Genomic DNA, 27,961 nt, shown 5'->3' with positions numbered 1-27,961 from the left:
TGCATATAATTTATATAATATTATTATAATTTATAATCTATATACTGCACGTACCTCGCTGCACTGCTGCAGCACCAGCGGCGGTCGACCAATGACATTCCCATCAGTCATAAAAATATAATAATAATAAAGTTCATTTGAGATTAGATTGTGCGCGAGCGCGTATGTTAGGTATATAGGTACTATGTACACATCATAATAATATGTTATACAGGGTTTGAAGTATATGTATAATGTATATTGTATATATATATAATATGAAGACAGTTAAAACGACGAAGACAATAATGTAAATATCGCGGCAATACTCGTATACTAGCACTTGCATATTTTTTCGAGGTGAATACTTAAGACCAGAAACTATCATAATGATGTATACATAGGTATAGATAAAAAAAACTATGAAACGAAGACAAGCCTGCATGTGTATGGGGGGAGGGGGTGGTTTTGCCGCATTTCGAACTGCTGCTTGGTTGGAAAACTCAAAGGAATAATAATACACCCGATGCGGCACAATATAATATCGATTAATAATTTATTATATATTATTATTATATTTTTATCGACAGAAGACTTACACACACGTTGAATGACGACAATGATAATAATATTATTATGTAGGAATATAATATTATACTATGAGGTTTCGGCGTTTGTGACTTTGCAGCGATGGCCGCCATCGGAATCGCGCGATTATATCACAGACAAGTTTGTTAGGCTATAATAACAATTATTACATTACCACGTTATTAATTATTTACAGTTGAGGGGCTTGCCGTAAAAACCAGACAGATTCGTTTTTTAGGTATAATTTTTACGGTAAATGAACTTACAGCAGTAACATGTGGTTTACCTTTTTGGAGTAAGAATCAGTTGAATCCGGAGTCTTACTGATTCTATGATGAAATAGAGTTGTGTTTTATTTATACAAATATCAGTACTAAATTTGAAAAAAAAATGATAACGGTGGAGAAAAACAGATAAGTCCGTATTGGTTGTGTTATTAATTATTACATTTTTTATAAAATTAGTACAGAACATAAGACGAATCAACAACGGAGTCACACGTATATTATGACCCCGGGATCTTTCATAGAATTCAAAATATTGTTCAATAAATATGATTTTCAAAAAAAAAATTATAATGAGTTTTTCAATCAACCCAAAAACTTTCAAAAAGAGAACTTGTGTCTTGTTTTTGGGGAAATCGGCCCTTTTTTATTAATGTTACTTTATTTTAATAGTGATCGAAAAATTGGTAGTATAGAACTATAGAACAGTGACGTGTTCCAGGAATCCGAAAGCGTAATTTATAGACGAGCATCAATTTCGCGAATGTGCAAAGCACCACCGCCGCCGAACGATGTCTATGAAAATTACCCCTCCCTGCTGCAGAATATATAATAAATCATAATACAGGGCATAGGCTAGAGTCGAAAATCCGTTGGCAGTCGACAAAAATCTCGACGGTTCGTTGTATCATGGGCACACTATCTGCATGTTTTATTATATACTGCAGTAACGTTTTGTAATTATATGGTATAGCATTAGCGACGGTCAAAGGCGTAAATACGTTAAAAAAAGACATTTTTATGGGAGAGCAGTCATGGTCAATGTAATATATTAAACGCGCTTTTGCCGCAATCCGAGCAGAATAAAACACAATAAGGTTTGAAACAAATGTACAAAATGTATTTCGTTTCAAGTTTTAACTCATATTATAACCATAAAGCCGTTTCGTTGTAATACAATTTTTAACACGGTTTATTGAATCACATGCGAACGGCGTGTTTTTAATATAAGTAACATTTTTCTTCGCATTAAATAAATAATAGCAATAACAATAAAAAAAGCAACAGTAAATTATAAACATTTATTTTTACTGTTTTAATAATAGACTGAACACGAATAATGTGACTCACTGAAGTGAAAACTGATTTTCGACTTCATTTTTCTGCAGAAGGTAAGTAACCTAGGTATAGAGGGATATAAAATATACAAAAAACTTACTTGTAAAATACAATATGTAAATAATTGTTTATTGTTTATCATTGATAATTATTATTGTGCGGGTAACACAAAAACTACGAACAGAATATTGTTACATATTACATATACATTTCCCAGTTAAATAGTCGGGAGTAAATAAACGTTACACGAAATAATAACGACGAATGTTTATTTCATTCGAATTTTGTATAGGTATATGATATAATAAATTATAATATGATTAGTTCTCACATTATTATTACAGTGCGATAAAAGAATATATTATAGCTAAGTACGCAATAAAGAATTTATTTAACAAGCGAGCGACCAAAGTAATTATAGGTAAGTTATATAGAAAATATAATAGGGAAATTCAATGTATCATCTACACATACATTTCGGTGACGACCTCGTAGGTTTACTCAGCAAATTTGTCTCTAGCCATAAATTGTTAAAACAATCGATGAGAATATTTTAAACGAGCTGGCGCATTGTTTAAAATGGTGTTAACAGTTCAACATTTTTTTTAAAAAATAAATATGAGCCAATATGCGTTATTCCTTTTGATCATAATATGACTATAACATTTTAGGAATATAATTTTACTTAACGAACCAACGCGAATTCGAATTCGACATCGTATCAATAATATTATTATATTCTTTATTAAGACTTCCTCAAAACTAAGTATTTATTTAAATTTAATTCGTGAATATTAAATGTAGATAATTTTTTGTCGTTTCAACTTATAGAGATTTGCAGATTGTTATTACTTAAAAATTGATTTGTTAAATTTACTTCAACCCGTTTAGTTGAATAATCGATTAAACGTTCTCCGATACTCAAGGCTAGAAATAAGGATTTATGCAAAATATATAAAAAGGTCACTTAGCTGCATACTATACATATATAATATAATATATATCATGTACTTCAGCAACAGACGACCGACGGTATAACAACTATCTGCTTGCCCGATGCACTAATAAGATTTCGATGGAACGAATCGTAAAAAGATTACTCCGAACTAAAAAATGGTATTTGATGCTCTACTTTTATATTTTATACAGAACTACTATTAAGTTTTAAAAAATAGAACAAGTATTTTTATATTATATAGTTCAGCGTGACGACGCATTGTTTTAAATTTCATTTGAATCCGTTATTAAAATATAAAGGATTAAGTGTATTGTACACAATAATTAGGTATAATATTATGATCACTATAGTAAATATGATTAATTATAAAAAGTCAAAATAATATGTAATGCAATAATATAGGTACCTATTTAGTGAATAGGTACTTTAAAGACGATCTATCGATAAAAGGCAAAAGTTGTTTGCCTGGATTTCGTGTTTTATCTTAATTCGATAAAGAACTTTTATCACGCTGTAGACAAGTTACCAACATACAATTAATAATAGTTCAAAGAAAGAAATATAAAGGACAAACGAGCGTTTATAGAGTCCCTACTTCATACCCCTTGGCAACACCTGGATCGAAAAGGACGCAACATTTTAAGGAGCCTCAATAATCAATATTTCTAGGAATACTAGAAGCGTATTTGTAACTATTTAACTAATTAGAATTTTATTCGTTTAAAAAAAGAAAACATGTGTGTTAACTATGTGGAAACAATATTACAATAAATAATAATACAACGATATGACAATACTTTGGAACAATCAGTATGAACTCATATAATATTATCATAATATATAGGTTAATATTATAGAAAAAATAATGTTATAATATCACGGATTTACAAATGTTTCGTTTAATAAGCGAAAATATTACATGTCATCATCACTGACTCGAAATAAAAACGTTTTTATTATTTGACAGGAAAGTTCGTAAATAATTACTTAATAATAAATTAGATATTTAAACAGAAGTCCCTCATATTCCGTTTACGGATACAATTCTATTTCTTTTTAATATGATTAATGTGCACACAATAAAGTCGGACGATGCAAGCCTCTTCAAAATTTTATCGAGTACAAAAAAAAATGAGAGAATATAATACAACTGACTTTTTTTTAAATGGTCGAGTATCAATCAGTTATGTAACAAAATCGCTCCTGTAACGAACAAGAAACAAGGTATTAACTATTACCGTCACTAATAAATTTGAATCATGTAGTCATGGGGATAAATCGAGGAATAAATGGTAAAAACAATTAGGTTTTTGTATAAAAACAACAGTACCTCCCAATATGAAGTCCACAGCATCGTGATTGATATGCCGAAATGAACTTTTTCTAAGATTCAACACCAAATATAGGGTGGGTTCCCTCACCCTATATGGTGGACAGCGTCGGGTTAATTATATGATGAGACACCACAACGTGTAAATACTAAACGAGTATCCTAACCTAACCTAACCTAACCTTTAGTAAAATCAAGTCACACACCAATATTAAAATTGATTTAGAGATATTAAAATTATCAAGAGTATGGAAAAGGTCATATAGTCTAAAACCTAAGTAACCACTGTTATATAAAGTAAATATATTTTAATCAATAATATAATTATTTTGTTTAAACGTATTCAAGGTTAACATTCTATGAGTGACGAACGGAATAGCTCTCGATTTAGTTGTATATAATATTTGTGGCCTGTTGAGGAGGGCACGGCTTCAAAAGTAAACCTATGAAACTTTTGACACCAGACTTAGGAGAACCAGGTATTGTTTAACACCCTTACAAGAGATAATACTGTCACTGATTTTTTTATTTAATATATTATCTTGTTACTAAACCAGTAACATATTTGTGAGCAAGATTTTTCAGTAATATGGGCTGGTCAAAACGTTTGCCCCTCCCCTTTCAAAAAACCAAAATTGCGTTTCTGAGGGTTTCCTCGTTCCCGAATTAAGCGATATAGAATATACCAGCCTATCGGTAACCGCATTCATTAGTGAGTGTGCGTGTATGCACGCACATAGGGGAGGATTTCGATCGGACAACGAGGATGATATTATGAGACGGAGACATATTACGTTCAATAATATACTCACTGACGATTATATAAAGTATATAATAATGAGACGAACGAATTCGTTTGAGGTGTTCTGCAGCAGCAGAGACAATAACGATGGGACGAAAGTGTTCAACTTTGGCCGTTCGAAGGCAGAGCTTGCGATTAAGGTGAAATCATATCGTTCGTGTCGTAGTCTTCGTAGTTTTGTGAAGCATAAAAAATCGAATGGATAATAAAGGATTGTCTTCGGTCATCGGACGAAAAAATCACTACGCGGCGGTCGCTCACTGCGTTCGGATGCATACTGGCCGAGACTACATATTATTATTATTAAATTGCGCGTCGGCGGCACCGTTCAGCGCCGCACTACCGGTGACGGCGGCGGCGGCCACGTGGGAAACGCGCCCTTCGGGGTGACTCAACAGCTCTAGTACGCACACAAACTATAATATTATTCTATATTGTAATAATACGGCGTAGTACGGGCGGCGGACGTATTATATAGTAGTAGCGGTTACTCCATATAATATTATGCCGCACCAGTGTAGGTATTTCTGGTTTTTGGTTCCGCGTCGTGTGTACCGGCGTCTGGTAACGTCGTCGTTTTTATGAATGAAACTCGGAACCAGACGTTCCTCGACGAAGGGGGTCCGCGCCCGACAACACCGCACCGTAGTCGCGCTCGGCGTTCGATTTTCCCCCGTTCCCGGTCCGACGCATAATTTTTTTCGTTTTCAGACGCACTGCGGCTCGCCGACCGGAACAATCATCACGCAGTAAGTTGTACGCACGTCATGCCCGATAGGTATGATATTTTTTATTTATAATATTATATTACTGCTTTGTAGTGGTGGTGGTAGTGGTGGTATTGTTATCATATAATTTCGTTATTCACCGTCGTCAACGGCGAGCGCGCGCGCGCCCAAACAGCTGACGTGTACGCAAACCCTCGTGGTTTACGTGATCACGTGGAATAGGTGATATTTAAATATCGTTATCATATAACATATGTATTATTGTTGTTACGAATACGCGTAAAACCTCGTGTACTATAATAGAATAATTTATGATAAGACGTGAATTATATGTATTACAATATTATTACTTACGGACAAGACTTGAGACTTCCTATATTACAATAATAGGTAGGTAGTATAAAAGTTTAAAAGTGACGTCGGCGGCGTTTCTACCGTTTGCGCCGAAAACCCGGCGGCGGAGGTCCGTTCTGGGGAAAACGCGGCGACGGATAATGCGCGTCGGTCGCGCGATCTTGTCGTGGCGGGGGACGGACGAGCGGCCACAGTCGTCGTCGGCGGGAGATCTCGCGCGCGCACTGTAACAGCATCGCATTATCGCAACCACCGCCGCTGCCGCCGCCGACGCCGCCGCCACCGCCACCACCACCGATGAGCCGATGCGACGACGGTGTGTGCGCGCGCGTGTTTGCGCTCCGTGGCATTTCGGTGGGATTTTTTTTATGTCGTCGTCGTCGTCGTGGCCGTCGGCGCATGCGCGACATCTGCCCGACGACGAGTGGTGTCGACGCAGTGGGATGGGGATAAGTGGGAGAGGGGAAGTTAGACGCCGCCGTTAAGTTGCTCGGCCGCGGGTGGCGACAGATGGGCGGTGGGGTGGGCGGGAAAGCGCGTACGCGTGGTGCGAGGAAATCCCGTGCGGAACGCGACGCGACTGCAGACGGGCCGCCGTCGCGGTCGGGTCGCGCGGCGGATTTCTTTTACGATGTACTGTATAGTTGTACAATTCAATTTTTCTCAAATTTCTTTGGTTGCCATATTTTCTAAGCAATAAACGCCGAACGAAATCATACTAAAAGAACTAGGAAAGACTTAACAAAAACTAAACAAGAACCATAGAATGGCCGCGTACTATTAGATAAAGTGATGCAATCTCCCATCACACTGGTCGGGCAGACGCAACGGCACTGCAATTTTGGGGATAACAGATTGTGCATATAATTGGCCTAGAGGCGTTTATGGAATATCAGAATTTAAATATAATATATAATATATATTGGTAGTATGAGAAAAACTAAAAAATCATATAAAACTGCATTAATACTGTATTAAATTTTATTGTACAGCGGAACCTCACCATTTTTAACTCGAGGTACCTCGAACACAGTCAGTGTTAAATTATTCTATAATCAGATCATTCAGCGTTGGGTTTACGTGTTCCGGTATGTCAAATTTCCATAATATGTATCCGAAGTCGAATTTTTCTAAACGTCGTCAGTCATTATTCGGCACCCAATAAATATTATTATTACGATCCATTGACTAGAATGTAAGCAGCTAGAATATATTATGCAGTATACAGTGTCTAGTTGATTAAGTATAAAAGCTTATAGATATAATAAGACTTATAAGCTAATAATGAGATAATCAACGTTCTGCTAGAGACCGATATAATATTATTACGAATTGTACATATATTTTGAATCAACAGCCCGGTATCACGAAGTTTCAATACGTCGAATTTTGATTTTTGGTCCCTCGAGACTTTGAGATGCCGGGTTCCATTTTACATATAGATATTTTAATCTTGTATAACTTACAATTATTACAAAGGTACAGATAAAAAAATCCACCCGAACGAAACTTTGTCTAAATTATTACGATTTAAAAATGCTTATAAATTGTATATAAATTAAAGTATCAATCATAAAAAAGCCAACGTAAGGACACAGACAGTGTTCTTATCTTTCAGTTGTATAGGTAATATGTGAATTCACTCAAATATTAAAAGTAACAACGCAGTTCTGCTAAACATAAATTTGCTATGTAGCGAGTGGGTCAGAGAGAAAACAAATGATGCACTGACATCCTCTTAAAAGACAGAATACCTTTCTACACCATTTTCACCACTTTAAGATCAGCTGCAGTGCGCAATGATGGGAATAAATTATAATATAATAATCTAAATATTATGCGATGCAATATTAATATATACATTCCCATCGGACTGTCGAGCAGAAATGTAAAATCGACATGCCGATACAACATCGTAATAATATAATATATAGTATTAATCGTATATACAAAGCACATCATTATCATGATGTTGCTGTGAGGGTATGTCCTGCAGTTTGTGTGTGCAGCGAGATGCGTTTCGTATTATAATAATATGCAGTGCACAACGTTATCACGCGTACTATTATTATTATTATTACGGTTTTTCGCGCCGCACTATATACAACCACTATAATATCGTATTGTACAACATTCCTCGGCGATTGTTGTTCGTTTGCGATTATTATTGTTCTCGGATGGTCATGGTCGTCAACGACGTCATCATCATCATCATCATCATCATCATAATCATAATCATCATGATGATGATGATCGTCGTCGTGGTCGCGTAAAAATCACTAATATTAAACATGGACATAATTTTATTATACAATCACCACCCGTCGCCCGCTAGTCGCGCTTTATCTTTTATATTATTATATGTTGCAGGCGACACAATATGCAGGGCTTACACTTGAGATAACAAGCACATACAATGTACATGTACATTGAGGCGATTTGGCTGATGTAAACAAATTAATATCATCATACCATAGCAGTTGCTGCAGTATTCGCGGTTAATTTCGTTTATTTTTCAACGCCGAAACAGCGACCAAACTATAAAATGTTTCATTAACCGACGACGTTTTTAGTCGTTAATCATAGAACGCAGGCAAAAGAAAATATAAATAATAGAAAACGGTACCTATACAATATTATACCTGTACAATATTTTGTATTATGAGCTGCAGATTACAACTTATAAGTTGGTTATTAGGCCCACGCCAAAAAATAAAACCAGTGATGATTGCATTACTAATATTGTAGGTATTTAACTCTGCAGCCGATTAAAATATATACCACGAATGCAAGTATATTCGTCTCTAAAATTCTACATCGCGGAATGCTGAGTCGTTAAACATATTTTAATGAATGAATCGATACTAAAGGTAAGCTATATAATATTATAATAATGGTCACTCAAACGTGATTTAGAGGCCAACGATTGGTTCGTTAAATGTCAGTGAATCACTACTGAATGAATCGATTTTTTATGCTACCCGGCGGCATCAACGAGCGTACACTATGCAATTTAAAAGGCAAATAATCGAATATTATTATATTCACTGCTGCGGCGGTATGCGTCGTGTTATATATAACGGTGCGGATAGACAGAAAAAAATGAAAATAAATCGAATCGGCGGAATTATGTACAAGCGTTGACGACTGCACTGCCGTTGTTGTTGTGTGTGTGTACTTACGAGAAATCGTATAAAAAAATAATACCTAAATAAATATACAAAGTGTGTGTGTGGTGTGTAAGTCGATAAGACTCGACTCGTTAGGAAAAAAATCATATTGCGAGTGTACACACATTCACGGCGTTTGCCGACGAAAGAGGTGAAATAATAAAGAGAGCATACAAATAAGGTGTAAAGTATATAAGCTGTGTGTGTGTGTGTGTGTGTGCGTGTGTGTGTGTGTGTGTGTGTGTGTGTGTGTGTGTGTGTGTGTGTGTGTGTGTGTGTATTGAGGCGTTTCAGGCGTTTGGTGTGACGACGTGTGCGCCTCGCGAAAACTGTACGTGACGTTCTACAAAGATTCCGAAAGTCTTTCATGTGCTGCAGAGTTATACACACAAACATCACACCCACATTTCTTTGACTCGCTGTGTATAAATCTGAGCACACAGACTCCGCGCAGAGTCGACTGTCAACAGTTTGAAATGTTATTGCTTGATACCCATTTATAATAAACAATATAATATAATAATACAAGTACGAACTTCTTTTACTCGGGTGTGTGTGTGAGTGTGTTTCGCATTATATCATCATCGCATAATATATATATATATATAAAGGTACCCGCTGCCTATATACGTATAATCGTGTGTACGGAACTGAGACACGCGCGCGAATTCATTTAATACAAGTTAAAAGGTACGCCGATCGATCGAAACTCCGCTCAGTCTTATAATATATAATATACAGGGTGATTCGCCTGCAATCATGCTCACCCCTTTATCTTCTTTGATAATGCTAAAGTATTTCGAAATCTGATTTCAGGAATTTTTAAATATATATTTATTAAAAGCGACCACATTTTGAAATTCTTGAGATTTTTCGTATTCCTGTGGAAAGACAACACGTCCGGTTTTCATTTGAGATTCAAATTTCTTTGTATTTTAAATTATTTGGAAGATAGTTTTCGGAAAATATTGAGTAATTTTTGAGTTATTAAGATGTATGACATAAGGATAATGATAATAGATTTGGAAGATATTATTTATGGTGACCAGGAGACTATCATGGTAATTTGAAAATTGTAGTGATCAAAATATTAACTATACAGTATAAATGTATAATTATTCCATCAACATTTATAATATTTGTAAAATTGGTCCAAGTATAATAAATAATAGATCCAATATTAAGTTTATTTTTATTTTTTTCGTAAGACGATATTTAAAGGCTATTATTCTTTTAATATAAAAACAATTTACGAACTGGGAGACACTCCTCGTTTGAACTTTGAATTGGATATATATCAACATTTTCAAAAAAAAATATCAACTGAATAGTGTACGGTAAAAAAGAAGACCTCCCTATCATTTGAAAAACCGAAGTTTGTTTCGCAACAGGAACGAACACTGCTGGAGTAGAATAAAAAATTTCATACGTTTTTAAAATATAGTCTATATTTTAAAGTCCAAAAAATCGGAATTAGATTACATTTTACTATTAGAAAAAAAAATGGGATGAGCACGTTTGGTGAATCTCCCTGTACATACAATATATCTGTACTCACGCACACGCTGGGTAAAAGGAAAATCGTTTCCCGATACGACTACGTGATGTATGTATGTTATTATTATAGGTAATACGTACACTACCAACGCACGGGGTTGTTATTATTTCGTTGTATACAGGGTGATTCACCTAGAACAATCACCCTCAGTTTTCCACTATAGTAATATATTTTATTCGAATTCCGATTTTTGGCATTTTATAAGTTGAAAATATACAACTACTTTAAAGACAACGTTTTCAAATACTTACACTAATTACACTACTTACATATAATAGGAGTGTCGTGTGACGATATGAACTTCTTTTTTTACCAAATGAAAATCATCTTTTTTTAAAAATAATTTTGGTTTAAGTTTAGTTAAATTAAAAAAATATATATACATTTTCTTCATAACTTAGAGTTAAATAAAAATGTAATTGGACATCGGTAAGTACATAAACTAACCATGTCTCCACTAACCACTCATTTTGATCAAAGAACACAAAGGTATCTAGGGTGCTCATGCACAATCTCAATACGGACAAAGTTAAATAACTCATAAACTATTCGTTTGTCAAAATAGACTTTGGATACATCGGAATTTTCAAAAAAGCTTTTACCTGATTAACGGTTTATGCAAGAATGGAAAGGCGATTTTGAAAATCTAAGTAGATACACAAAAACAAGACATTTATAGGATTACTATTAAAATTACCAAAGATCACAGTATTTGTATCAATTGTATTTGCACTATCAAACGGCAATAGCAATGAGCGTGCTAGGCGTGAATCACCCTGTGCCTACAACAATCTATATCGGCTGCAATATGACGTTTAATATAATCGAGCACGGACAGAGCATAATTTATAATATCAATATAATAATATGATGTACACGCAGTACGGACGGTTAACGACGGCGGCGCGCTTGTGTTCGTCGTGAGATCTATAATAATATAATAACATAATATAATACGCACACCAACCAAGTCACACTGATCGCGAGGGAGGGTTCAATATTTGCGAAACGTTTGCTATATATATTATTATTATATGTGTAAAGCGTGTATACTGACGTGTATATGTATATATACATATAACTTGTGTGTGGCCGCTATACATATATAGATTATAGATAGATAATAATATTATATCGCCGTGTGCAATTCTCCGCGAGCCGCTGCAACAGAGTGGTTTGGACTTTGTTAGTAATAATATTGTATTTATGATATATAAGCGTTAATCCGCGCAAAAGGACCAGATATCCGGTTAAATACAAACGATTCGCAAGCCAAAGACCATAATAATAATAAGTGTCCTATTTGCCGTACACACGGCGAAATGATAAAAAAGTGTTACGATAATAATAATAATAATAATAATAATAATAATAATACAGGTACGAAGAATATAATATAATGATACTGCCCGCATTCACACAGCGAGGATAAGCCAGTATTATGTGTACGATTTTAAATCATTTTATAATGATAATTATTCGGCCGTCGGGCCGGTCTATTGAAGACCTACATTGAGTAGGTCCTTCACTCATACACACTAATACACTATACACATTACAATATTATATTGTATTAAACACACCGGCGCGGCGATTAGATATTAAATAGTAAAAACTAAAAATGGCATGAAAATAATAATAATACAATTGTATTAATATTATAGGTTTTTAGGTCTGCGCACGTTGTTGCAGCGGTCTCGTCAATAAGCCCCATGTAAATCAAATGAATTATTCTCCGGTAAAACGTTTTTAATTGTATTCGTGCGAAGAGGAGTGATTGCGCAATAATAGCACCAGTGAAACCGTCGAGGGTATGTATGTATAGCCCGTGGGAAAGGGTTAATTATTCGCAATAAAAATACATTAACACGGGTGGTGTGCATTATCATGTCGCATTGGGAAAACAGAGGACAACACACGATATTACGATAAGTCGATAACCATTTCACGTACGAGATGATATACAGAGCGATTCGACGAGCATACTATCCCCATTTTTAGTACCTGATCCATTTATCCAAATTTTAATTTTTGGCCTTTACTGTATGATTTTTTTGGAAGTATTAATGTGTTTAAATTGAAATTCCAACGAGCATAATAGTTGCCGAGTCATAAAACAAGAGTGCCTACTAATACAGTTTATAAATTAGGTATATAGTCCATGATAGTTGGCTAAAAACTATGGGAGCTTTAATGATACGACTATATTGTAGTTATATATGCAAATATGATGGCATTTAATTAGGTAAACTTAAAAATTCCAAAAACTCAGAATTTGATTAAAATTGTCATTTTTAAAGAGGGATGAACATAATATGCTCGGTGAATCATCCTGTATATATAATAATGCTTATATATAGGCGGAAAGTTTTAGTGAACATTGTGCGCACGCGATGCACATTATTAATACATTGTGGAACACAAAATGGACAAGTCTGCAGCAGGCCTCAAATTAAAAAGTTTGAACTTTATTTAGAAGCATCGATGAGGTGGACCACAATAACCGCTCTCGAGAGTCGTTAAGTATAGTTGAAACGGTTAATGTTTATATATTTATTACTATATAGATTTACTACCTATACACACATACCATACGTAGTAGTATATTTACAGTCTACACTACATATATATATAAATTCGCACATAGTTTATTATATATAACATATATATATTGTGGCTGCAGGTAACGGCGCTGGATACGAAAATATTGCAAGTATATAAAACAACATGTCCAGGGGGGGGGATGCAGATAAAATAAATGAAAAATTGTCAAATAAAGAAAAAACAATAATTTCCAATACTGCAAATCGTCCGTCTCTTTTGCGCATTTAAGGCGGTCGTAAACAATATTCCCATACGGTTTCGAACGATAAAGAAGTCAAACCAGAAGAATAACGATTTAAGTAGAATATATATACACCAAACAAAACGTTCGAGCACGTCAGCAATACTGTGAATGAGTTCTATTCAATTGGAATGCGAAATGAGATTCATTCCATACGAATGCGTCTGCGCGCCGCACTCGTATAACTTTCATACGCATAACGTGCGGCGAAATATTTTGTTGTTAATGCGATTAAATAATTTACTAAACATCGCCGTAAACAGTCCGCCGACAAAAATCCTGTATTATGTACACGAGCAGCGTACCAAACGAATTACGAATGTCTGCGGTACACAGCAACACGATATAATATTATGAGCGCGATAATAACATAAAAATATAATAATTATCATCATCGGACAACATAATTCTATCATGGTCTTGTCTTTGGAAAATAATTAGTGAAATTAGTTACACATTACATGAATCAATATGACAATATAAGTCCACAGAGACTCAAACGAAAATAAATAAATCGATTATCACCTATAGTAAAGTGTAATGCTATCGTCACAATACTACAGTCGTGCGTGACGGCCTAAGGGCGACGGATGGTTTCTAATTAAAACATATATTATATTATGATACATGGGCAAACCTGTAGTAGTTTGAGAGAGATGATGCACTTGCGCAGGTTTTAAGAGCATTTATCACGCTTAGGTGCTCGTGTAATATATGGTACCCCCTATAGGTTGTTTGCGAGCTAGCAGTCATATATACAACTCGCAGCAAGGACACGCACGTCCGAGGAAACACATAATTTACATTACAGGAGGTACCTATACATTTATGAAATCAAACTGAGGTCTGAAATATGCCTAAATATCATGATGTATGCATAGATTAAGTACGATTTCGAGACGCATGTTATAATGTAATATTATGCTAAACATAATTTAATAAGTTATGTATTATATCATGTCGATTTTAGCGCTCTAAATAATTTCACCCGACGACGATATTATCTGCTCCAACTCTATCCGATCACATATTATATTATTATTGCACATATACCTATATATTATATTTTCCGTGTGTTAATAAAAAGTTGATAACGTTTTGAGATTTGGAAATTAATTCTAATGAGTCGAAATAATAACGAGGACACACATAATATTATTGCTATTGGCTAAACTGCAGTGTCGCATAAAGTGCGATTGATTATTATATGAGCTGCAGGACAAGGGCGGACCGGCGGCGCGGCGCCCGACGACGTCCGCGTGCTAAAACAATGTAATTTGTATGACGAAAAATGCAGTGATAAAAACGGGTAAATTATGGTCGAACAACGCAATAATATAGGATCATTACCATACCGAAACCATAAACTAACCGAAAGTGGTAATAGTGGTCATCGCCAAAAACGCGTGCGAAGGCCACCCCTATTAGTATATTATCTGTCTCCAGTTCCTTTTTTTAATGTTTTACAAAAATTGTATAATATATACTACCGTATAAAACATCTGAATTCTGAAATGTTGTCCACTTTTCGGAGGTTTCACTTGAACTTTGAGGTACAACAAATACGTACGGTTTTCGTCCGAAGAGTGTTTCAAAAGACGATACAATGCGCGGTTCGACCAGTCACCCCCTCCCCCTCCTTTGCATTAGATAGGTACCTATAACCAAGCCTGGGCAAGTTAATGATAATTTTTAACTGAGCTAAGTTAAGTCAATTTAAGACATTTTAAAAAGTTGAAAGTTAACAGGGATCTTAATTATTTTAAGTAACACACTAACTTAAGTTATATTTATATTTACTATATTTATTATACAACTATTTATAAATGTACGTAACTTGGATTTCATTAAAAGTAACTGCTGGTCATTAAGCCTATATATCAATAATAATTAGTTAAGTCAAAGATCAAGGTAATGAAAATTTAATTTGAAAAAGTTAAGGTAAAAAGTTAAAACTAACTCAACTTTTTAACTAGTTCATGCCCAGGCTTGCCTTTAACTATACTTGTAGTGGTAACATGCCTTTATGTTTTATATGACAGTGACAACACGCATAGGTATCTATTATTTTATTGCTACCGCCTCACGACTCGTTGCGGGGACGTCTCGGCCGGCTCGTGACACCTATATAAACGCGAAGAATTACTATATTATGTACGTTTCCAGATCGTACTTTTACTTGGGACGTGTTTTTTTTCAACATCGATTATAGTATCGTCGACTCCACTCGCCACTATAATATAACCTTTCCCGTGGCCGGGTGCCAGCCATAGTATACACACACCACTCGAGAGATATCCACCGTGCGCAGTAATAATAGTCGCTCGATGGATGTTTACATGTGTGTGTGTGTGTGTTCGTTTCCTCTGTGTTCAACGCTATTATAATATTATTATATACCGTCTAATTTGCTCCGGTTGACCCATTGTTGTTCGAACTATATAGGCACTGCGGCTAATACATCCATTGTCTATTTTGGCATACGCACAGTGTGTACACACACATATACACCTATACCTACGCTTCCGTAAGTATATACCTATATATATATGTGTGTGTGTATAATTGAGATTTGAGATCCAACACTATAATATATGTACCTATATATCACACGTCAAACTCGCCCTTTAAACACATAGGTACCAGCAGATGGGTACAATATTATACACTGCACGAACCACAACTATATAACGATACTTGATTCGATACGGCGGCTAAGAATACCTATATATATGATATTAGTGTAAAGTATGCCCCGTTCCAATCCGATAATAGTACAATTTAATAAACGAGCATCTATTTAACTCTAAAACTTAGTAAAATTAGGCAGGTACATATTATAAATTAGAGTTACAGTAAGTACCTTGTAAAAAAAATAATATTAAAATCTGTCTTACGTTTATGTTCATAGAATTGTTTCCCTGTAAAACAAAATACAATTTCAATCATTATTATTTTTTAGGCAAAACTATAAATAATGTTTATATTTTAAAAAGCGGGGGGGGGGAGTTTGCTACCCCCTAGTTTGGTACGCGCCTGGTGCCACCTGCATAATTTATACGATGGCTACTGCAGATACATTCAAAGGACAGAGAAACAATAACGCAGTAATAAACTGCGAAACTATAAATCAAATTATTAATTTTAAATTCATTTACACGACAGACGATTTACCCTCCCTCCTCCTATCATGACGTTGATTTAGTTTTTAAACAATCAATTAACAATTACATCATCAATCATCATAGCAATGGTATAAAATTATAAATTGTTCGGAATAGGTTTTACGGATATAGACCGCGACAATGTGCAGTATTAATCATACAGTATTATACATACATTTTCATGTATTTATTATCAATAATTTGCGAACCGACAATATACAACGGAACACCATTCATTCAGCGGTATTAAAAGGAAATTATACAAATCATAATGTATAAACTACGAGCAAGAATGAAATATCTACTGAGAGTAAAAAACAAGACTGTAGGTATATTATTATATTGTATCAAGCGAGTTTAAATTCCAGCCAACGCTGCACAACGTCGGAAAATGCATAATATATAATAAATTTAAATTATTAATATTCCCGCAATTATTTATAATAGATTGGGTTATACTTGTACACAAAGTTCGTTATGTAGGAAAATCAATAAATAATATACTTTAAACAGACTCTCCGGGACGTTAAAACAATGACGTAATAATAAGTGCATTTTATTTAGATGTACAGACAGTGTGTTCCAATAAGTTGATTCATCCCGATTTCAAAAAGTGATATTTGTTGTTAAATTTGTAGTACTGATTACAGGTTAGGTTAGCAATTACATTAAGTTTTTGTTGCAATGTTTACAAATGTTCAATGCGTGACTTTAATGCGCAATTATTACTCGCACGGCACACAATAATCTATGAGGAATATCAATAATAATGTTTTTTTCATAAACATAAGCACTTTGTTCGCTCTGTTCTCCGGACCTTACTGCGGTCTGTGATTCGTTTCTTTGGGGGTACATAAAATACTCTGTATTCGTGTACCACCTCTCCTTCGCAGCGGAGATGATCTCAACGAACTCAAAAGTCGCGTTGTTGGCACCACCTGCAACTTGCAGATTAGGAGAGGTCGACATGCTTCAACAGGTTTATACGAAATTCGACTATTGGCTTAACGTGCAGTGTGCTGTGAAAGTAATAATATGGTCGTTACACTACACACAGAACATTTGCAAACATTGTAAGAAAACGTAATTGTAACCTATAGCTATGACTTATCCTAACTTTGAATTACCTATTCAAATTGTACAAAGAAAATCATATTTTGGAATCGGAACAATCGTTTTGAAACGCTTTTCGTACTTTAACAATATGTGGCCACAATCGTCTGCAGACCATTTAAAAAGAACTGCGCCATACAAATAAGTGATTGCAAGGCACGTCTGCGCGGATCTCGTCGCAGTGATCGTTCACCGTCGCATATTTGCGCTTTGGTACCTGGTAAATGGTAATACAGGTATAGGTCATACTAAACATTGTACGTACACTATACCGCGGTAGTCTACCGTTTGTCATCGCTTTGGCCGCGTTTTATGATTTTTTAGGGCCAGCACGCGGATACATTTTATCGAGTCGTTATAATAGTATTTTCATACAAATATAAGTTTTATTCTTACACTTGAACTTTTATATAATGTATATTATGAGCTATAATTTTCGCAGAGTTGTACAGTTCAAAAGTACAGCATCGAAGCGTTGTTGTTTTCGAGTGCGAACACATATTATGGGTTGTTAATACCTACCGAATACATACAATATATCATATTATATGAATTGCGCAAGTATAACGAGAATATTGTATGAATATATACAGAGGTACCGATTATTATTATTATTATTATTATTCTGTTAAGCGTCCCTTTACGCTCGTTTTGTGACAAACGAATTTTTGCGCAACGTTATACTAATGTATTCTGTTTATGACACACACATACACATACCGCGGAATGCATTATAATACGATATTAAACATAAACAGAATCGATGTAAATTATTTTTCTCAGTACTCGAGGCAGTAGAAACGTAAAACGTATATTATACAGAGTGATTCGCTCACCCAAGGGTTTTTTCCTTCAATAATGAATTCTGATTCTTGGAATTTATAAGTGAACTTATAGTTATCAGAGTACCTATGTTAAAATTAGTAATAATATACCGTTTGAGGAGCGCAAGACCAACTTCTTTTTTTTAATGATGATATATGTACCTAGGTAACTAAAATGTTATTAACACAATTTTATAATTTGTAAAAATATTGTCTTAATATATTATATGAATAGGTCTATATAAATTCTATATTGCATACATAATGTATACATTTGTAAGACCATATTTTAAAAGTTTATTATATCTTTTGTAAATATATTTTTTATAATTAGAAAGTAGGTACTCATTACAATTTCGATTTATAGATACGTAATAATTAAAAAAAAAATCATATGCATAACAATATGTGCAGTAAATGACTAAAAAATGTTGGGTTCAATTGAAAAATAAAATATGAGATTTGTATAACCACAACTGGGTACAGACCCTCTTTAAATGGTATAATAAACATGAGCATTTGAAAATATGGTCCATAAGTAACTAAAAAATGCCTAAAATCAAAATTGTTATTAAAGAACCGAACAAAAGTGGGTTGGCATGTTTTATAAATCACCCTGTACATCGAATATATGTAAAATTTGACGATGAAAACATTGAAAACATATAACAGGCCGCCTCTAGCTGAGTAGAATAGAAGGGTGGGTTCGATTATAATCAAAACCTTATGTGCATATTGTGACGCGGAATTGTCAAATTACATACACTTTATACATAATATACAAGTGGACATATTACATAAAGTTAAAAGTCATATATATATATGCACACTATATACACAGTGCGCATAGAAGCTCAATAAAAAAAGGTGTATCGTATAGGTACGGGAATATATCTTTTTTTTTTAATCGTGTAAACAGTTATTATATTATTATATTGACAAAAGCTGTGCAAATACCAATAATACACGTGTAAGGTTTAACTTTCATTACTCCCACGAGTCTTTTACGCGCAATATTAAATCTCTACCGACACCGGGGACTTACTGCTTCTATAAAAATATAATGTTTATTATATTATAATATAAACGTTTGAGATGTTTAAATAATACTATTATGTTGTAGAATATTTTTAACGAACGATAAAAAATAATAATAACCAGTGTTGCATAGCAGATAATAAAATTATTTTAATGAACATATAATATACGTTAGTCATCGCGCGTAGGTATACAATAATATGTGTAATTGTGTAAGTGTGTGTGTGTAACTCACGAGAGTAAACAAATAATCTTTACAATTAAATAGACACAAAGTATACGAGTACCTGCAAAGAGGGAATACACCTGTATAATATTATATATCATATTAATGTCGTCGACGATAAGCGGTTTTTCGCATCCATTATCGTTTACAAAATTTGTTTTTACGGTTAACAGTTATTGTAAGTACAAATAATATACATTGAAAACAGTTAACCAAACCGGAGACCAAACATGGTATAATGTGCTATTTACTTTTTGTCGCTGCAGATTAGAAAATTATTATGTGCTGAAAGTTGGTATAAATGTAAATTGGATATGATAATATATAGTGATAAATCAAATACAATTTATAGCAACAATACAAATAAATACGAGTTTTATACGGCCTATATTGCAGGCTATTAAAATATTTGAAATTATATAGACGATTTTCAAACTATATACTATTCGTATCGGATCTACAGTCGAAATTGTTATTTACAGATAATGCCAACAACAGAGTCAGTTTTACTAAAACGAGGGATTTTCAGAAGTCATGTAATGTGGGATAACATTTTATATCGCGGATGATAGTACATTAAAATGATACATCAAAGAATACACGTATATCTATTTATTTATCTGTTGTCCATTATGTTGTTACGTCGGCTGAATAGACTCGAAAGGCATACAATTATAGTACTCTATAATGATAAGTATTATACAGGGTAAACACCCCAAGCATGCTCAGTGAACATTGCTCACTCCCATTTTTTTTATTTAAAAATTAATTCTGATTTTTGGAATTTCTAAATAAACTTAAATGCTATATTTTTAAATTCTTGAGAGTGTTTATAGGTATTATACTTAAGAAGTGTCATCAGATTCGTCACAGTTCCAAAACAATTATTATCCACTGAATAATTTACAGTAGAAAAGGTTGTTCTCATTTGAAGTCGGCAAAATCTGTACCTCCAAAGGTAAAAACATCTAAACAAATTTAAAATACGGTCTCTGCCTACCTGGGTTCAAAAGTTCCAAAAATTAAATCACGATTTACTGCATTGAAGGAGAGGGATGAAAGGAGAATGAGCTCGGTGATTCACCCTGTAATATACCAAGTAGACTAGACTGCGGATTGTTTTTTTCTGTCCAAAGCAATCGAAATAATATTACACATTATACATTTTTATCATCGATACGAGTATAATATATATAATATTGTTCGACGACCAATATACAGCAGATATATAGAGGTACCTATATCGTACCCGCAGCGTAGGTATTATATATAATATAATATTATTACACGTACAGTAGGCATTATACGTTATATACATATAATATATACGAGGGAAAGGACGGGCACTCTACTTTCATCGGGACCAACTATACCAGCGACTTTCACTCGGCCGGGCGGCTATCAAAGTCATTACGTACGCCCGAAAAATCGCAGTTTACGTTGTTCATATACGAGTATAAAAAAGAAACGAGACTTCGCGCACCGTTTGCAGCGGAAAAACAGTATAAAATGGGGATTTTCAAAGCCGGCTATATAAACCTTTTGGACGCGGGTATTAAGTATGCAAATAAGTCGAGTTTTTGGGATTTATTTAAAATCTAAAAACCGTCAAAAGTTTACGAGAATACAATCATATTTCACTTCCCTTCCACTGAAACTTTTAGCGGAGAACGCCGCTAAAAAACTATTGATTTTCAAATAAACAATTTTACAAAACGAGCATTAGCTTATAGCAGTTATTTCGGAGTTTTCATTAATTATTTACCGATTGCAATACAAAAGTGTGGATGTCGACAATAGACATTTTAATGTTTAGGTTAATAGTAGTATTGCTATAAAATGATATAGTATTAGTTTTATTTTCGTACAGAACACACAACAACCTAATAAATTTGTTTAATGTAATTCACGTTTTGGTATTATTTGTACATCAAATAAAGTATATTTATTATTAAATTTCTAAACAACTATGCAAATGTGGTTTTCTTGAATAACAGCAGCAATAGTAAAAACAAAAAATAAAAACGTTTGAAAACTCGAAACATTTTTTGAATAATCAATTATATATATTATATTATGTATACATTATTATATTATACTATTATATATTTATATGGCAGTTATATAAACGCGAATAAAACGCGTTCTATACAGTCGGATAGGTCTAAAACGAATGTGTCGTCTATATATGTACAGCTGGTAGGTAGGTACCTACTACAATTTTCGGAAGCATAATATATATATAATAATTAATAACATAAGTTTTAACAAAACTGTAAAGGCGTGTGACAGCAGCTCAGTCATCCCCGCGAGGTCGATTTTGTTTGAATACTGTGGTATTATTTTATTACACACACGTTATTATTATACAATTATTATTATTATACATTGTGGAAGGCGCACGGATGAAAATAAATTACCTATATGTTAACACTAAACGCTGTGTAGGTATACGCCCGCCAAGACGATATAATTATATATAATATGTAGAGGTGTACGCATAGAAAACCTTAATATTTAATTGTACACCCATAAAGTGATATTGTAATATCAAATTGAAAAGTTAAAACGTTCGATTGATTTCTTCGCCACGCAGAGAGTGGTATGTGCACAATGGTGCGGCACGATACTTTTACAAAAAAAAAAGCGAATGACATTATAATAATAATAATAATATTAATGTATTTAAGCCGCATCAATACCGCGGCGGCCGCCGCCGATATGACGTAGCCGCGGGGGGCTTAAAAAGAGTAAACATTTCTGTTTAAACGTGTCTTAACGCCTTGTTTAAATATTTTGAAATCGTTATTTGTATCAAAAAAAAAAATTAATAACAATAATAATAGAAACTGTCACATACAATTCAAATCATTGCCATTGTACTCGTATAATATGTTGAACCTACACAACACTCGACTTTTATAGCGCAGAAATAATATTTGTAATAATTATATTGTTATTTCTGTATAAACTCGCTGTCAACATTATAAAAAAGGATTCGTTTGATGTTTATTGTCGTATCGATTTGCGCATTAAAAATGCGCGGACATTTTGTCCGCAGTCATTGAGTTTTGGAGCAGAAATTTTTGTTCAAATTTGAGGTTGCAGGTAAGGGAAAACCAACTTTGATCTAGTATACTTTGTTAAAAGTATAGGTGATTAACATTACCCACTTTTCTAGACAAGGACTAAGATAGACGATATTAAGAAATAATAAGTAATAAGTAATAACAAATAACCATAGAAACTATGTCCACAGAATATATATATACTAGCATCGTCGCCGTCTAGACATGTTAGAATAAAAATGTCAAAAAGCTCAAATATTTCGAGGCTCCTTGTAAGTTGTGCTTACAGTAATTTATTCAAAAAATATCAAAACTACATTTCCATAATTTGAAATCTTAAGTTATATATACTATATACCACGATCCTATTCACGCATACCGTCATTATAGGTCCTTACGTCGATATTTGACATAGTTATACTTAATATTTCTGTCAGCAGTGTTGTTGAACCTAACGAATGAAAAAAACGTTATAATAATAGTAATATAGTATTACATTTAAACTAAAACCCTGCTATAGATTCTGATCCTCCCATCGCCTTCGTTCAGAATTTTTTTTGAAGACACTATATTGATCTACTCAATGACGAGGTACGCACTCAAAACCTCTTCTATACACCTAAGAGTGTTTCCCAATTTATTATTTTTTAAATACAATTTTAACGAGACTTTAAATTTATGATAATATTTTTTTTTATAATTTTTCAAAAAATATGAATATTATTATAACGTTATAATATTTGTTAAATTTAATATGTATAATGTATACACATGATGTATGGTTTTAACCTACACAAACTTCAAAGTCATATCAATGATGTTTTATTTTCATGATAAATATTCATAGTGTTATACACCTTCTGTCATTACATCGCACAAGCTATATGGATTCTAAAATAAATTATACGTAGGTAATTCGAACATTCAATTAATTAAAGCACTTTGTTGTAAATATTCGTAAAACGTAAAATATTGTACAAAATAAATAGTTATTTGAAGGGTCTTGCTCTCTGTTAATAAAATAAATAATAATATAGGGTTCGGTAAATTGTATTTGTTCGTGTTTTCAAAATTAGGTACTTTATGATCAAAAGTTTTTAACTAATAAAATAAAATCTATTAACCATAAAAATAAAATAATCGTAAGGTCATAATAATAATAGTAATAATAATAATAATAATAATAATAATATAATAAGTAATATTCCTAAAATAAATTCTCGAATAACGTAGTACCTATATACATTTTAGATTTGTAGTTTTGCATTTATATCAGATGATTTTTATGATTGGAAAAAAGTTCTTTTAACTTTTTCTCTCTAAAACGATCACATACGCGTCATTTGCATTTATTCCAACGTTGTGTAAACCTTTGTTGTAGGATTCACCCTGCAGATTAATGCAGATACAACCAGATAGGTTTTTCTATAGGTACATATACATGATTTCATAGTTTTTGTACATAATATAATATACACACATGTATATTGTATATATATATATGCAATATATTATGAGATCACTCGTTTGTTTTATATTATGTTTTAGATTCTGAGCGGAGCTATGAATGTATTGGTTTAAAAATGCGTTTCTTTTTTGTGCCATATTACATCACTTTTTGAATTAATATAAAAAAAAAGATTCAACTTTTAGGGTACTTTATGGGTTAGAAAATTTGGCTAGTTGATACAAATATATAATATATATTTATTATATTTACATTTTGATTCCTTTTTAGCTCGATATACACATTTCATATTTTCAATTTCTTCGGTTGGTATTTAAGGTTCGTATTAGGTTAGCCTAGCAATAATTATTAATTAAAATTACCTATTAATCATTAGGACCTATATAACGTTTTAAAATCACCAGCCACCTTCGTATAATAGTATAATTAATAATATTATAGTATGAGCAATTATGTTTTTGGAAAAAATTACTTAGATCTATATTAAATTATAGAATGTCATTAGAAATGCTGGCGGTGTGTCTCTGCTCAAAATTGTTTATCATAAGCAATAATTAATGATTATCTTTGGTTAAAAAACTAACAAAACTATTCAGTACCTACTTATTGACGAGATACACTCAAAATTTACCAAACGCTGCTGCACAGTAGACCAGCGACTTCCTTCGTTGATTTTTTTTTAAATCTTTTTTTTGGAGAATAAACAGTCCATAAATATTTATTTTTACAACCAGTGTATGTACAGTTTGTGAACAGGAGATTTTTTACAAGGCTTGGAAGACTTGCATAATGAAGCCAGTGCCGCCCAAATGGTAACATTTTATAGTATTTTCCTACGTTTTTATTTTATACAAATTATAATGATAATAATAATATACATTTTTTTTGTTTCAGACCTTTAACGAAATATGTTATTAATATAGTACATAATATATAGTTTTCATTGTACATACATACAAATAGTGTAGCCGGCACATTACAAGGACGTGTGTATAAATACATTCAGAAGGTTAAGTCCACCGCGCAGAGTTGGGCACATAATATGTGTGTATTCTTTTAAGCTTCGCATGAAAAATATATTATTTTGAATGTACTTACTACAATATTATATTGTGTCAACTATACTCAGTAGAAAACGAGCTGAGGTCTTAGGCGCGACAAAATTCTTATGAAAACGAGAGACTAATAATCTAGTGGTAAGTATTCGCTTATAATATTATCTAGATAATAATACAATGATTTAATAATAACGAAATAGATCAATAATATGGTAAAAAACCCTAGTCCGAACTCAGTCAACTCGAATGCATATTAATATCTCCTTAAAACTATATGCATGTAGGCATGTTGTACTCGTTTAACACGTTCGTGTTTACATGTCAATGGTACAATTTCTCGAAAACTACTAGAAAATTAAAAATAATAACCATTAGCTTTTCAAAATGTAATCTACGCGTTCAATGTCTAATCTACATACATATCATATATATATATACCTATAGTCGTGCCATGTTTGAGGTTTTTTACTGAGCCACCGGTTTTTATCGACTAATATAATAATATACAAATATATATATATTAATAAGTTACAGGAATTAAGTAATACATCATTGTAAAACTTAATTAGGAATTTTAATTTTAAAACCAACTTCAAACTTTTCTTCAATAATTTACCTGTTAAAAATTTGTATTTAAATATTATAATTCATAATACTATAATGTAACATTGGTGAATTTCTAGTAGACGAAATGTTGTATGATACTAAAATAATCTTTATCTGTGATTGTTTACACTTTACACGTGATAAGCAAAACAATTTAATTAAAACAATGTTAGTTGGGTTGCTTACAAAATATTTTAGGAGCTGAGTTCAACAAACTTATGTGCGATTCGCCCATAGTGTCTATAGGTGATGTATTAAAAATCATAATTTTACAGACGCCGGGTCAAGTGGAATTGACAATGTGAGATGAACAAAAAAATGTGTTCAACATTTTTGAAGATGAACCGCAGTGTACAAAAGCACAAGTATGAAAAATATCAGTTGACCTAGTTGTTGGACCTTACGGGTCACAAATCTTGCAGTTTTTTAAGCTTTCTCTTTGACGTGTCGAACACAAATCCATTCTCCAGACACTCTTGTTACTTTGTACTCATCGTAGATCACGGCCAATTTCGGCAGAAACAATCTCACCGGGAAAGAGCTTTATCATTGACAAAAAAATGATTTATATGCATTATTTTAAGGCTTTTAAATTTTTGAACGAGAGTTAATAATAGTTAAAAAAATTTAATTATGTTAAAATCTTATTCCTTTGATATGAGAATATAATTATGTAAATTAAAATTTATATTAATTTGGTATTTAATGAGTAAAATAAATAAAAGGCTTGGAATAAACGTCGTACCATTGGACAACGTATTCATTATAATCACGTCATCAATAGTCGTACAACTTACGAAATATTAAAACGTAAATTTGTTTATAGCTATAGCTAGTTAAATCCTAAGTTTTATTATTTTTTAAATGTACCTACGTACATCGAGTTATATTATTCGAAGATAAGATATGACACAGTATTATTTCCAATCAAAAAAATGAAACCAACTAATTTATTATATTGTAAGTACATAAGTGTTTACGCCCGGGCAATAACATTAACAGGTGCCCACCACCGTCGTCAAGTAGGCAGGCACCTAAAATGCGGTATTGTACACACACACACACATATATATATATATATATAATATATATATATATATAATGATGATAAGAGGACGCGAAAATATTATATTATTATTACTACTATTATTGTTATAATATAACAGGTACACACATGTCGTTGTATAAAACCGACCGTCAAAATCAGATAACTATACTTAAATGTATGACTATAATATGGGTATCATAAAAACTATAAGTACCCACTATAAAAATTTCATTATACGATTTTCGACGGACAGCCCTGCAAAAGATATTATAATAATACGCAGCACTATATAATATTATATCGCCTATTATAAACGAATTATTATTATTTTAAACACATTATAGTATACCGCGTGTTCCCCAAAAATAAGGTACACCCTATAACTTAGTTACTTATATATTATTTAGTACATTGATCATATTTTTGGATTTTGTTTGTAGGACTTGAGACTTAACTGTTGGATCATAGATTCTTGAAAATGTTTCAACTCTTGCACTTTGCGCATGCGCAACAGCTTAACTTCTTCTGCGTACCCTGCTTTTGCGGACACGAGCGATATTATATCTATAATGTGACGCAAAACGGCTTTCGTTTAATTTGAGGGTTTTCCGATTTTCGTGGAGAATAACTACAAACCACTATAACATACGACATTGTTGAATGATTACCATAATGTTATATACAACGGCGGGG

The 27,961-nt window shown here is 33.0% G+C and overlaps 1 protein-coding gene across 2 annotated transcripts in view; it reads right to left on the bottom strand.

Moving 5' to 3' along the window:
- The window catches only part of LOC111033097, a 124,704-nt gene that overhangs the window by 30,083 nt on the left and 66,660 nt on the right, over positions 1-27,961 (bottom strand). Inside the window, exon 5 of one of the 2 annotated variants that reach the window (XM_022313695.1) lies at positions 16,553-16,576. The exons of the other annotated variant lie outside the window; for it this stretch is intronic. Within the exon in view, the coding sequence (XP_022169387.1) occupies positions 16,553-16,576 (24 nt within the window). The remainder of the gene's footprint in view (positions 1-16,552; positions 16,577-27,961) is intronic. 2 annotated transcript variants of the gene reach the window in all.

The sequence above is a fragment of the Myzus persicae genome, unplaced genomic scaffold (genome assembly GCF_001856785.1).
Source record: "Myzus persicae strain clone G006 unplaced genomic scaffold, MPER_G0061.0, whole genome shotgun sequence".
NCBI lineage: Eukaryota > Metazoa > Arthropoda > Insecta > Hemiptera > Aphididae > Myzus > Myzus persicae.
The sequence above is the reverse complement of the archived record's forward strand: the minus strand, read 5'-3'. Positions and strand labels throughout refer to the sequence as shown.